At 44.1% G+C, this 14960-nt stretch overlaps 1 protein-coding gene across 1 annotated transcript in view; it reads right to left on the bottom strand.

Moving 5' to 3' along the window:
- Positions 1-14960, bottom strand: part of KAT6A (lysine acetyltransferase 6A) — a 1549616-nt gene that overhangs the window by 478703 nt on the left and 1055953 nt on the right. Inside the window, exon 10 of the mRNA XM_069617664.1 lies at positions 14651-14792. Coding sequence (XP_069473765.1) covers positions 14651-14792 — 142 coding nt within the window. The remainder of the gene's footprint in view (positions 1-14650; positions 14793-14960) is intronic.

The raw sequence follows: 14960 nt of genomic DNA, 5'->3' as shown, positions 1-14960 counted from the left end.
TGCAGTATTTTGCTGATATCTATTTTGCCTGAGCTGCCCTGGTCTTAACCCTGCTGCACAATGCATTTTCGCAGTGGATGTCCGTCTCACTATTTCCAATGTCCACTCCTAGGTATTTCAGTGAGACGACCACAAGGATTTTTTTGCCTTTCAACTGCCAGGTCTACCAGGAGTTTTTCTCACCTTTCCTTTGACCCAGGGTCAAAACCCTAAACTTGTTTACATTGTTCTTTAAGGCGTTTGTCTCAATGTAACTTTCCAGAGTAGTTAGTTGACGTTGCAACGCTATACGAGTCTGGTCCATCAATATGAGGTCATCTGCATAGAGGAGTCGGTTTATGTCCTCACCCATCAGCCTTGGCGGGAAACATCTTGTATCTGCAAATGACATGTCAATGTCAGAGATAAATTGATTGAATATTGCAGGAGCTAGCCTGCAGCCCTGCTTTAGCCCATTCTCTGTGGCAATTGGATGTGTCCGATTTCCCTTAGCATCCAATCTAACAGACTGATGTTCCCGTATGTAGTGCCTGTATGGGTTCCAGGATATTATTTTGGCATTTCCAGCTGGTCATCATTTCCCAAAGTTTACCTCTGTCTACAAGATCGAATGCTTGGGCATTTTTAGCAGGTTCATCAAGAAGAGGTTAAGGGTCGTACCTATACCCCTGACAAAACCTGTTTGCCAGATGTCACGTTGTTTAGAGGCCTTGCTCCAATCCGTCAGTTCTTTCAAGACAACCGCTGCGAAGAGCTTTCCCATTGCGTCCAGCAGGGCGATAGGTCTGTAGTTTGGATCAGAACTATCGCCCTTTTTAAAAATTGGCACTATAATGGAGTGAGACCATGACTTGGGGATCTTCTTTGTAGCTTTTATATGAAAATATAACTCAATGAGCATGGCCCAGCCTTCTGGGTTGTTTTTAATCATTTGGTTGGTTATACCATCTGGTCCTGCAGCCCTTGAATTACTGGTCAGATGGATCAATGCTAGAATTTCCTCTTTATCTGTGTTAAAGGCCCAATGATCTGGGGAGTTTAGTGTTCAGTGTGTTTCAAAATTGCCAGAGTTTTTGAATAGTCCTGTGAAGTGAGTATCCCAGACATCTGCCCCCACTGCATTAACAAGAGATGATTCCTGTGGACAGCTCAAAAAAGTTACATGTGCTCCATATCTCTGCAGTGTTCTTAGAAGTTATCATCTCAAGCATTTTCTCTGAGTCTTTTTGTAGCAGTAGAAATGTATGTGTATTAACCCAGTATTTATATTTCTGTGTACGGTTTTTGATTTCATGCCTAGCATTGGTTGTGTTCATTTTTTGCCAGTTTTCTCACTTCCTTTTGAACCATTCTTTTCCTAGTTGAAACGTCTGCATCATAACTATGTCGCTTGACAAATATTGTTTTTGAACCCCCAGAACTTTTTTCAGCAAATGCCAAGCGAACGGAGATGTATTCATTTTGCATGCTAGACTAGACTGAAGTTCCTGTCCCATTGCCATTTTTTTCCTTAACGCTTGAGTCATGTTACTTATTTTTGTTGGAGCTATTCTTAGCCTTGTGCGTCCTGGATTTAATTCAATATTCCTGCACATTTGGGGAAAACTAAGCGATGACCAATGGGCGAGAGTCACTAAGAATTTTATGGCCACTGTCGATGGTTTGCATGACCTCCATAGCTTTTAGACTATCGTATACTGCGCCAAAAGGCAAATAAATAATCAAGGATCTTTTCCTCCTGGCCCCTTTTCCATGTCGGGGCTGGTGGGATATCCCCCTGCAATTGACCGTTTATTAGTTTTATATTTCGTGCGGCCAGTTCTTCTCTCCACCTCAATCAAGCCTTTAGTTACTGGTGGAGGTGCATGATATGGAAGGAGTGTCAATGAGTGTTCCGTGTGTCCAGGACGCTTGCTACAGAGCTGTGCGCCAGAGTATCTTTACCACTTCTATTGTGTGGAGGAGGAGCTTACCACTGAAAACCAGCAACCTCATGCAAAGCGTCGCAGAGTGTCACCGAGTGTTCCGTGTGAGGTAATTGGCGGCTTGAGCGCGTGGTGGTTCGTGTTATGGAGCCGCTCACTGACCATGCCCTAGCCTCTGCCTCGCCAGTAAGACAGTCTCATACGCGACGCTTCCAATCGGAACCTGGCAATTTCAGCGGTAGCTTACAGTGGGATCCTCCGAAACGAGTAAATTCAGAATTTCGCAAGCAAATGTCAATAATGATGATTAATGGAAATAACTGATTCTAATATCTCAATTAGCTTAAACAGCATACCTGTTGCTTAGCGTGAAATGCACCCGTTAGTTTCCAGCCCCTCTCTCCAACTGACGTCCGTTATTGATGTTGATACGGTTGCATCGGATGACAAAGTGGTTCAAATTCAACCACTGTGTAGCGCTGACCCCGCTAACAAAATGTTGGGGGCGGGTACGGCAAGTGAGACAAGCGAGACTGTGTACACAACAAAAGAGATAAATGGGTTCAACGGAGGAGGCGTGGGCACGGGTGTGGGATTGCAGCATCCACAAGGAAGGAATGTGCCTGATGGGAATTACCGGACTGACTTGATTCAAAGAGCGATGGAAAAAAAAAAGAAGTCAACTGCTACAAAACTTTATTGATCATGGAGTTGACAAAGAGGAAAAAAACGTGCTGAAAGAAATAAATGATGCACAAACAGCGAAAGCAAAGGTACCTTCACTTCGCGTTTTGGCATTCCACAAAATAGATAGTGTGAATAGAGCCAGTGCGGTTTTGAAGGTGTACTGTCTTGAGGTTAAAATAAAAAATACGAATGACAATGAAGTTACGAACCAGATGCATGAAAATGTTCGCCAAACGAAGAAGAATTATTTAGTAATCCTAAAAGTTTAACCAACATTGCTGAAGGAGAAAAAATTACTAATCATGCGATGACAGAGGCATTACATTACGATACTGAAAGAATTGTAAGGCGAAATTCCTTGCTTGTAGCTGAAAAACGGATATGTGACCTTCAAAGTATCAATGCATCAATTATAGGAGGGCTGGAGGGCATTTTAGTTGTTTCATCTTAGTCCACAAAAGTTTGTGGTCGATACTGTCAAAGGCTTTTGCTAAATCAAGAAGGCCAAATAGATTTTAGTCCTTTTACTAATGGCCTCCATTTTTGCAAGTTAATCAGAACCTTGAAAAGCAAGGAACGGGGATTCATGGTATCAGCAGTCTGATCGGCCCAACAAAAGAAGGAGAGTGGATTCTAGTCAATCGCCCATAAAGAACATTCCACCTTCACAAAATAAGAAATCCTAATTAAGGCCAACTACGAGTATTAATGTTCAAATGCAATCAAGAGAAAAACAAACTGCCTCCTTTGGAAAAACGTATAAAAAAAACTCTGGGATTGAGAGGTCTGAAGGAAGGGATGACTTCGTCAAATCCCGACTCAGATTCTTCAATGATGGAAAGGGATTTTCCAAAAATAAGAAGAGTAACACATTTGTATAATAAAAGAAACAGGCGACGAGGTGCACCGAACATGACAATTGTTCAGAGATGGTGGCGCATGTGGTTAATGAGTTACGACCAAACATAATATCAGCATTAACGATCACAGTTACATCACTGATGAAATTATATAAATGCCTGAGTGAAACCTCCAAGATCAAGAGCTAGTAGCTATGGTTAATTTAAAAATAGTTAACTTGGAGAACATGTTACAAGAAATGAGACTTCAAGCTGTAAACAACTGCAGAAATAATGAAATGTATGCCGACAGCCTAAAGGATAACTTAAAAAATAACGTGGATGATAAACACCTCCTAGCAGAAGTCGCCAGAAAAGTTGTCTTAATTCTAAAAAATCAAGACACAAAATGGTGATAAATGCAGTAGATGCAAAGAACAAACACAAGAACATTACCAAGTAAGAGCTGGTAGTGTAAATGAGGCGGCAAATGCAGCAGTGACGTAAGATGGAGTACTCAGAAACAGTAATAAAACACTATGCGATCTACCATGCCCAGTAACGTTGCCAACAATGCAAAATAGCCTAATAATAAATCACAACCAAATAAACTCGGGAAAAGAACGAGAGACGCAACCATATGATCAATCGATACCGTTGGAAAAAGAACAAACGCGAGAGCGGCATCAATAAAAGATGACAATAAAAACCTTCCAGTTAAAAGGTTAAAGAAAATGAAAACCATGCCTAGTAGGAAAAATGCACATGCAAAAAATTATTTCCAATTTCTGCGAAATATAAAATCGTTGAATTTAACAATACAAACAGATTTAATTAAAAACGTAGCTACTAGCGTTGAACACATGCCTAAAGCGCAAGAGGAGCCGATTGAATTCACCCTAGACTCAACAGCAAAAGGAAACTATTTATGAAAAAGAAAAAAATGAGTTACGACCAAACATAATATCATGATGAAATAATAGAACTAATAAATATTTCAACATATGATACAGAGACAGAAGAATACGAAGAGGAAACTGTGGAAGAAAATGTAGAGAGGCAATTGATAGATCAGCAAAAAAAACGGAGCTGGACAAACAATATAGTGCTGGCAAAGCCTACCGAAGGACTTGCATGATAGAAATAAAGCCAAAGAAAGATCAGACTGAAACAAATAAAGAAATCAAGAAAACCTGTATAGATTTCTTACACTGGCCCAGAGGAGAGACTTAATTGCGGCTAAAACCGTTTATAGTGCAAATAACCAGACAGACATGTTCTGCGATCCACAAAATGTAGGTGGTGATCCATCACGAAAACCGATATTACACGAGAATTATCGATGTGGTGAAAGAAAATCTGTGAAAAACACCACATGTCCTGACGAATGAAAGAAAGATACTAGAGTACCAAGTACAAAGCAAAGGCAAACAGAGAATAAAAGAAAAACCATAACTTCAAATGTTTGCCGCTTATTGGAAAGAATTTTGCAAGTGGATGAAAGACTAATTCTAAATGTTAATATTATTTAATCACATTCAGCAACTTAGAGCGGTATCAACAAATGACCTCAAGAAGGTGGAATTTGTTGATGAACGAACAATGGACAGGGTGCTATTGCACATTTATTCTAGAGCAATAAGAGATATAATTATGCCAGACTCTAGTGCATTAAACTCTAGAGGCTTTTATATCAAGGAAGTACAGATTGAATATTTAAGCACAAATATGGAGCAAACCATGGATATAGGTAACACAACTACTCAATTGAAAATAAATGAGAATGTGAGCAATAGGTCATGGTTGAACAATTGTGCTATACCTTGTCCGGTGAATGAGGCTGACTGGGTAAATAAATCAAACAAAACCTGTAAACTGAACAAAATTTGTACTGAGGTGAAAAAAACCAATTAAAATCACATTGTCATGCCAGGTACGTAATCCTGAAATGTTAAGCACAAATAAAGAGGATGAGAAGGAAAAACACGCCTCAAAATTGTAGTTGGCTTGCAGGCAGCCTAAACAATGAAAATGACAGTTAATGCCAATCAGATAAGAAAGTAAAAGTACTGCAGATGGGTTCATGGAGCACAAGAGGCTTTAGCTATCTATATAACAATAAGCCAGGTGCGCTAGACTCGTTGGCCATCATATCATAATCGCAGTGAATCCAGCCATCAAAAAATCAAAGGGTCGCCCAATGCCTGGCTTGCTGACCATGGTTAAACGACAACAAGATCTACGGATAACAAAGGCAATCAACCACTTATCTTATATATAAGTGATCGTTGAAAGACAAGGAAAAAACCAAGAAAGTAAACCAAAACCGGCACATTATTAACGTCTACTGGCAGCATGATTCATCTAATGAGTGGGAGTTCATGGACCTAATTGTGAAAATAGTTGTTTCTATTCTGATCGATGAAATGCAACCAAAAATAATAGGTGGCGATCTCAACATGGAATACATTTCGTTAGTAGATGGCACAAACAAGTGTAATGTAAAGGTGCTTAAACATCAAGAGCAAATTAAACAAGCCTGGAAGGACGAAATGCAATATCGTAGTAAGATGGTTATGAATGGAAATGTTAGAGGTGATATCCCCCCTACACCCACATGGCAACTTGACAATCTAAATCAATTCTTGACTGTTTTTATGTTTCTGCAAATCTAAAAATTAAAATACAATATCTAGAAGTTATAATAATGCCTTATATTGATCATAATTTAGTAACAATCAAGAACAGCAAGACTGGATAGAATGCAGTAAATAGAACAATGTAATAAATATAACATCTGGGAGAAACCGTGTGAGAATGAATAGAGACTGAATCTTAGCTCTAACAAAATCAGCACTGTTACAGGCATATGTAGAAATAAAAAGAGAAAAACAAGATAGCTGCTTCAAGAACAAACACATTTATGATAATGAAGTTGCTATTAAAAAAAGAGAACTAAGAAAAATGATTCGGAGATTGAAGAATGGCCCTCAGTGTAACTACAAAGCGGAGTGTAACCGAGCTAAAAACATTTATAAATGCTAGTTTCGCTCCCACAAAATAATCATGTTACAGAATGACTCACAAAAGATGCTCGAGATACTGAAACAGAAGAACACGTGGTCCTTTTGGGACATAATTAACATGGATGCCAGCCAACGTGCAATTCAAACTAATATGGTGTTGGAAGCTCAATGGGAAGAGCACTATTCATCAGTATTTAAGAAAAGAATGAGGGTTGAATGTATTCAGGTTGATAGAGTGGGTCCTTGGGATATCTGTTCCACAAAATCAGAAATTATAGAAAACATCCTGTTCCACAAAATCAGAAATTATAGAAAACATCCTGAAGCTCAGTTTCTCAAGGGCTCCAGGAACAGACAGCCTGACAAATTAAATTCTGAAACAGTACCCAGAAGAATGGGCAGAATTTTGCACTGAATTATTCAATAACACAGCGATTGAAAAAAGGCTGCCTGCATCTTGGAAAAAAGCCATAATGGTGCCCATTTTTAAAAAAGGCATACGTTCAGATCCGACTAACTATAGGCCTATAGACTTATTAGATGTCGTGCGCAAGATCTTTGCTGCGCAATTACTCAAGAGATTGGCGAGGTGGATAAGGCAGATCGGGGCATTAGATAAGCGCAAAACAGGATTCGTCAAAGGAATTGGCTGCAGGTTAAATTTATTTCTGATTAACTTGCAAAAATGGAGGCCATTAGTAAAAGGACTAAAATCTATTTGGCCTTCTTGATTTAGCAAAAGCCTTTGACAGTATCGACCACAAACTTTTGTGGACTAAGATGAAACAACTAAAATGCCCTCCAAGCCTACTTGCTGCCATTAAATAGCTTTACTCAACTACTGAAATAACTGTGAGGCTAGATGCAACAGGAGCACTATCATCAGCAATAACATCAAGTCAAGTGAAGCAAGGGCGCCCCCCTAAGAGCCATCCTATTTAGCCTGTTCATTGTGGATGTGGGAAGAGCATTAGATGAAGTACGTGCATTTGCACCTAAGATCAATGGTAACAGATTAAGCCACATGATCTATGCAGATGATATTGTATTAGTAGATGCTACTCCAATAGGTCTACATAGAAAGTTGCAGGCCTTAAAAGGAGTATACAGATAAGAACGGCCTGCCTATTAACCCAGCAAAAACAGTGATTTTGGTCTTGCAGAGTCTAGTGGGAGCTAAAAAAAAAATACAGGACAACAATTTAAGTGGACTATTGGAAAAACTTGAATAAAAGTGACATCAGAGGTACCCTATTTGGGTGTTTTAGTAAATTCAAACATAAATGATGATCCAATGACCCTGAAAATACATCAAAAATGCAAATTCTTGTCTGCACAGGGAGCTGCTATTAACAAAAAGTATGGACATTTTTCCCTGAAACCTGCTTGCGAATTTGATAAGGCTAAGGTAATTCATTCATTAATATTTGGTGGAGAAGGGATGTTGGGATGTTCACATGGTATATGGGCTTTTTGTAAGATACGCTGCCAAGACCACTATGAGCTTGGTGAAGAACCGTGGGACGGAGGTCAATCCGAACGGCAGGACCCTAAACTGAAAATGCGAGTCGCCAACCGCAAACCTCAGGTACTTCTTGTGCTGGGGATGAATCGGCACATGAAAGTAAGTGTCCTTGAGGTCTAGAGACACCAACCAGTCCTGAAGTTGAAGGGCCTGGAGGACTTGAGAGAGAGTAACCATCTTGAACTTTTCCTTCCTGAGGAGCTTGTTCAAACCACGCAAGTCCATGATGGGTCTCAATCCCCTGTCTTTTTTTGGGATAAAAAAATATGGGGAATACCATCCCTTGTTCCTCTCCGCTACAGGCACCAGTTCTATGGCGCCTTTCTCCAGCAGGGATTTGATTTCCTGTGCAAGGAGCAGATACGGACTTTTCAAAGACAGATTCCTTGGTGGATTGTCGTGAGGCCTCTGCCGGAAAGGAAGACAGTAGCCGCGGGCTATGATCTCCAGAACCCACACATCTGAAGTAATGGCACGCCATTCTACAAGATGCTGCTCCAGCCTTCCCCCAACCGGCATACCATGGGACATGGCCTCATGACTGAGATGAAGCAGCTGCGGCAGTGCCTGAGGGCAAAGAGGCAACTGCCCGAGCGGACTTGGCACCTCGAGTACCCTGTTTTCCACCTCTGGTGGCCCCTTTGACTTGCAGCTACCCTCGATCTACCAAAGGAAGAGTAGTATCGAAAGGAACCTCCCCTCCATTGCTGTCCCCTAGGACGAAAAGGCGGAGGTTGGCGAACTGCAGCACTCAACGAATTCGCTGCAGCTTTGGAGGTCTGCAAACTCTCAAGGCTCTCGTCAGCCTTGCTGCCAAAAAGATGGACACCATCAAACGGCATGTTGTGAAGCCGGGCTTGTGCGTCACAAGCAAAGCCCGATTTCCGCAACCACGCAAATCTGCGGATCACGGTGCTCGCCGCCATGGACCGGCTGACACAGTCTGCCATGTCCAGACCCAACTGAACGGATTCACACATGGCAAACTTGCCATCCTGAACAAGGGCAAGAAAACCACCCCGTTCCTCCCCTTCGGGAATATGTTCAGCCGCCAAAGACACAATTCCACAGAGTGTGATTGCAACGTGCTAAGGCACAGACAGAGTTGGATGCCTGTAAAGCCATACCCCCTGAAGAAAACACTTTCTTCGCCCAGCCATCAAAATGTTTGTCGTCCCTGTCAGGAGGGATGGTTGGGTACGACGCCTACTTTGCTGGGGCCGTAGCAGGCTGCACCATCAAACTCTCCGGAGTAGGGTGCGTAGTCAAGTAGCAGGGGTTGCTACTGGCTGGACAGTATTTTTTCGGCAACGACTTGCGTAAAGCCGGGAGACTCTCCGGAGCATTCCAAGCCGCCGCCACCCTTCTCTGTAAAGCCATAAAGGGCAGCACCGGGTCAGTGGGTGGACCTTGGTCAAGGATATCTGTCAGGTCATCCTGCAGAAAATCCACTGGTGGCGGAGACCACCCCAAGTACTCAGTCACCCTCGACATGAGTTGCCTGTAGGAAGATTCAGCATGCGTACCAGGCTCAGGCCTGCCAAACTCAACCTCCGGAGAGGTATCAAGACCTCTGGTGTCGTGCAAAGACTGACGCAGGTCTTCCAACTGGCTATGACCAGATGACAGGTCATCGGGAACCAAACCTTCCTCAGACCCTTCATCCACCTCAGAGATGTTATCCGGAGGCTGGAATAAATCCCTGGATGAGGGCACAGAAAAAGGCTCAAATACAGGCCTTACCGACTTCTTCAGAGCCTTCCTCGGAGTTTCCACCGATGCACGGGGTACCTCTGGTAAAGCCTCCAGAAAAGGCGTCGAGGGCACCGACAAAATCGGTGTCGACGTCGAGCGTGGCGCCGATGGCTTCGACACAGACCTCGAGGGCGGTGCCCCGAGCGTGTCCTTCGACTGCCTTGGCGCCAATGGCGTTGAGGACTTCCTCAGAGGCAGAGCCTCGAGAGTCCCTCGACGGACATGGCGCCGATGGCGTCGACGTCTTCTTAGAAGACCTCACAGGCTCGATGGTCTTAAGGGCGTCGAGGACCGGGACCTGGAGCCCGAAGGTGCATGCGAACGGTGGCCCTAGCGCGTTCCTTGCTGGCTTCTCTCGAAGGCGCGGTTGAAACTGAGCCCTGCGACTCGAAAATCTCCTTATGAAAAGCGTCCCATTCCGCAGGAGAGGAATGCTTGGTAGGACAAGCTATCCGCCGTCTGGCGGAGTCCTCGGACGGGGAAGGCGACCAGTGACAGCACTTCCGTGAGTGCCTTGAAGAGGCAGAGGAATGGGGGGAACCACTCCGGGACCGAGACCCCCTGGACTTACGCCGACTATGCGGAGAGTCACCCCTCGAATCGTCGGTCGAAAGCACAGCGGATTTCGACTTTCGGGGATTGGAAACCCTACCTACCGCCAGCTTCTTCTTTCGCTCCCGCAAGGCCTTTGACGTCAAAGACTGGCATTCGTCACAGTCATCGGTGGCGTGGTCCAGAGACAGACGTCGTGCGGTTCCGTAATTGACATCTTGGAACCTCAGTCCCGATACTTCTTGAATCCCGACCGCAGGGTAGAAGGAGAAGAAGACATGATAATTTCACAAACCAAGTACGAAGAACCCATAGAATCAGAAGAACCGAGGCGCGCCAAGATCTTCGAAGCGCACACGTTCGTGGAAAAAACAGAACGGAGACTACGGGCGTCGTGCGTCCTACTTATAACATCTTGTGACGTTGGCTCGACAGAGGCCCTCGAGGACAGCGTATCGACGTGGGTTGCAGAACATTTTCTGAAGCAGCACAGCTCTGGTGATTAACGGTCATAGATGTGGAATACGTCGGAGGAACCAATCCCTTCAAATAAAGCTTACTACCTTTATTGTTAATATAGACATAAACCGTGTAAAGTTATTTTGTTAAGTATTGGTTGATGGATTTCCAGTCTAAGCACAGGTAATAATTAAAAGCATGCGAATAAGAGAGGCAGAATGCTTAAGAATGATAGGCTTCAACAGATGCTATCCTTGGAACGGTGGAATAGAAACTGCTTTAGACTACCACAAGTAGAAAGCATGAGGGAAGCAGATGGAGTGAGAAATGTTGCCATTATAAAAGAATAGTGTTGATATTGGAGGTGCAGGCTCTGATGAAGAGGCAGAGTGCGACTCACGAATGGGAGTCCTGTAAAAAGCATGTGATTTCATGCTATGGACTGGTTTATGAAGTAAAGCTGTTAAATCCATTTGCTACTCTAACATTACCAACCAAGGATTATTGTAGAATGTTTATGTTTGTGCACTGATATCTGAGGAGGATATAGAACAGTGCAATGTCTGGGATCATTTAAAATCTTTAGATGTTTGTGTTGCAGTTGTTAAAAGAAAGCAGTTATCAACAAGATATATATAAGGAGCCTAGTCTGTTGTCGGACGAAGCCTGCAGGAACCCGAGAGAAACCGCATTAATGGCGGTGCCGCATGGCCAAGATAACGGTAAGACAGATCATTAGCCGCTGTTGTATAGTCTGAGCCACCACTGCGCAGAAGGGGGACCAGCTCGAGTGAGCGGAATAGTGAGAGGGAGGAGGCGCGGCACACGTCTCCCCCAGGGGGTGAACTCCCAGCCAGCCGGCATCTGCAGAAGAGCCCAGCCCACGCGCATGTATCCTGGCGGTCCAATCGTTAGGACGCTTACCCTTGCTGACAGGAGTGGACACGTCTAGGGAGGCGAGGACCGTAGAAGAAAGAGCAAGCCGGAGGGGAGAGAGGCTCCTGCTCCGGTCCCGCAGACAGCACGAGCTGACAATGAGAACCTGGCAAAGCGCGAGGGACTCCCGCGGGGCAGTGAATACAAAAGGAGACCAACGGATTATGGCAGAGACGCTTCCCACATTGTCACCTCAGTAACAACTGAGGTGGGCACACTGGGCAGGATAGGCTGCCCAACTGTTAGAGGCAGGTCTGCCACCGGCATCTTGTTATCAATTGCAGACAGCTCACTGAGCAAGGAATATTCAACGTTAAAGGAGGCAGTCCTATAAACAACCAATCTATGACAGCCATCCAGCCTACTGGCCCACAAGGCAATACACGGCCACAGCAGCAGGGATACCTCCCCCACTGCCCCAAGCTAACCACAAAAGGCTTCCAAGTGTCAGTAGTCACTGGCAGATCCATAACAGCCATCAGACACCTCACCATACCGCTGGCACAGAAAGCAGAGCCCACCTCCAAGCCAAGCAAAAGGGCAACTAGAATAGGAACCCAGGAGCCACTTCCACCAACAGAGTTGGGAAGAACGCTATTATCAAGCTAACGAGTGCATTAACAAGCAAGGACTCGCATAATAACCACAATATCTATCAGCAGGGAACTGCCACACACCTTTGAATCTCCCCCGTAAGGGATTAACAGCCCAAACAAGTACTCGCGCTGCCTGGAAAATCTTAAGACGAGAATCCGCCCAGACGCCGGAGGGGAAAGGAAGGAAAATGGCTGTCCAGCCAAAACAAACACTGATTGACTCGAAACTAGACTCGGGACAAGCAGAAGAACATCCAGGAAGCAGCGAGTAGGGTACGCAGAACACAACCAATGCGAACAAGATCGTATAGGCACTAGAGGCTATGAGAACATCTATAGAGACCCACATAGGAGTAATAAAATGAGATACAATTCTCCTACACCAAGATGGGTGCAACCTGGCAATGGTGTCAGGGATTGTGATTAGTAAATCAAAATCCTGCCTCTTACCTCTAGCGGGGTGGATAGGAGTGGAGGAAGATCAGCTCCCCTGCATAGGACCCCAATAGAAACCTCACACCTTTCGCTATTTGGGCATAAATATATGTCACAAAACAAGAGAGACCCAAAAGAAAATAGAATTAAGGCAAGCAGAGGGTTGGAAACATCCATCAAATTCTGGGATAAACTACCCCTCTATGTAATGGGCAGAATCTCCTTGGTGAAAACGATAGCCCTCCCCTGCCTATTGTACCACTTCATAAATATACCGTACCTAACTCCAAAAAAGTCTTCAAAGAGCTCAATTTGTTGCTGAGTAGTTTCATATGGGGGAGAAGAACCGGAGAAGAGTTGCAATGGAAGTACTGACCAGAGACTACACAGAAGGCGGCGTATGCCTTCTGATTTCAAGCTCTGTTACCTAGCTGGACAGCCCCAGCAGTAAGGCTGGCTGGCTGGCAGATAGAGAAACAATCGACCACACTCTGATGAGTACCACAATAGCCCCCTACCTCCTAAAAGAAGTGACATTGCTCGGAAAGGCTAGATTCAAAGACCCCCCCCCCATTTTGCAACTAGGCAGAGACGGTTGAGAACTAAAAAAATGCTGAAAGAGGTAGAGCCTTACTCTCCCCAGATCCCATTAGCAGACCTGCATGGATCTAGTAGAGAACATTTTATGCACAGCAGGAAACAATGGGAGGAAAAAGGGATAGTCATGGTAGGAGACCTATGCCAATTAGGGAAACCACTACCATTCCAGGAACTAGAAGAAACACATGAAGTACACAAAGTCCAATACATAATATATATACCAGACTGATAAGGAATCTTAAGAGCAGATGGGCAATCCCCCCTGACCCAGACACTGAAACCCTGATATTAGAACTACTGTACAATGTGACCGAAGGGGGACACATGGTTTCCAGGATATATCAAGCACTCCTGGAGACGATCCCCAAAAAACTACACAGAGGGGAAATCCCCCTGGGAAGCCGAGATAGGCAGGGAAATAACAGAAGGGGATTGGGCAAAAGCAATGCCAAACCCAAAAACGTTTTCAAGAAACTATAGGCTAAAACAGATACAATTTTACATACTCCATAGGGCACACAGGACACCCCAGAAAATTTCACAATTCCCAGGAGCAGGGACAATGGAATGCCCAAGATGTGGAGAACTAAACAGAGATGTAGGGCATATGTCTGTTCCTGTCCAACAATTCAGAAATTCTGGCAGGGAGTAGACTAGCAGCTGAGAGACAAAGGAATAAAATGCCAGGAATGGTCAGCGGAAGCATGCCTACTAGGGCTATACAAATACCCAGGGAAGGATAGAGCAATGAGGACAATGACTGACCTAGCATGGATACTAGCCAAAATGAGGATTGCGTTGAACTGGAAATCTGAAGAAGGGCTGAGATTAGAGGCATGGTGGAAAGTCTTGAAAAGATGGTCCAAGGCAGAGGCAGCAGTGTGGTACGAAGCATTAAGAACGGGCAGGAGAGAGCGCTCTGTAGATATCAAAGCATGGAACACACTGGTGCATGATCTGTTCACCTCACCAGATGATAAACCCCCCCTGAACTATTCCAGGAGACTATACTGAACTCGCACTATTGATATCAGTTGCCGCTCACCCAGATAATGGCCAGAAAGACACAAGGATCATATAATCCTGCAGAGAGTGAGACTGGTTTGTAGTTCTTTTTTGTATTGGGGTTAGGGTGGGAATGGGGAGGGAGGAAGGGGGGTAAGGAATCATAACTAATATTTTGATGACGTTTGTTCCCCCCCCCACCTTCTTGGTTTTATTTTCTCTTTGGGGTTTCCTCAAAAAACTTGTGAAAACTTGAATGAAGTCGTTTTTTAAAAAATGTTTATTGTGCAAGTCTTGTAGCAGTACATACCTCAAAAACTGAGCCGTTATCCTTCCTGTAAATTTCATTGGCTGGAGGATGGAACCAGCCACATTTCTTCATATGCTGCTGTAGGATGGTTCGACTCTTCATATACTTCAGACAAAACTCGCAAAGATACAACTTGGGCAACCTAGAAAAGAAAAATATCACTGTCAGACAAATATATAACGCAAAGCAGATGTAAGAGTAGCATGTAAGGCCAGCCATAGATGCATTACCAACAGATACAAGTGTAGGGATAACAAAAGAAATAGAGTTGGAGAGAAAAAATGTACAAGGAAGTGGAGTTGGAAAGCAG

The sequence above is a fragment of the Ambystoma mexicanum genome, chromosome 10 (genome assembly GCF_040938575.1).
Source record: "Ambystoma mexicanum isolate Mex_15411 chromosome 10, UKY_AmexF1_1, whole genome shotgun sequence".
Taxonomy (NCBI): domain Eukaryota; kingdom Metazoa; phylum Chordata; class Amphibia; order Caudata; family Ambystomatidae; genus Ambystoma; species Ambystoma mexicanum.
This window is presented reverse-complemented; position numbering and strand designations above follow the sequence as displayed.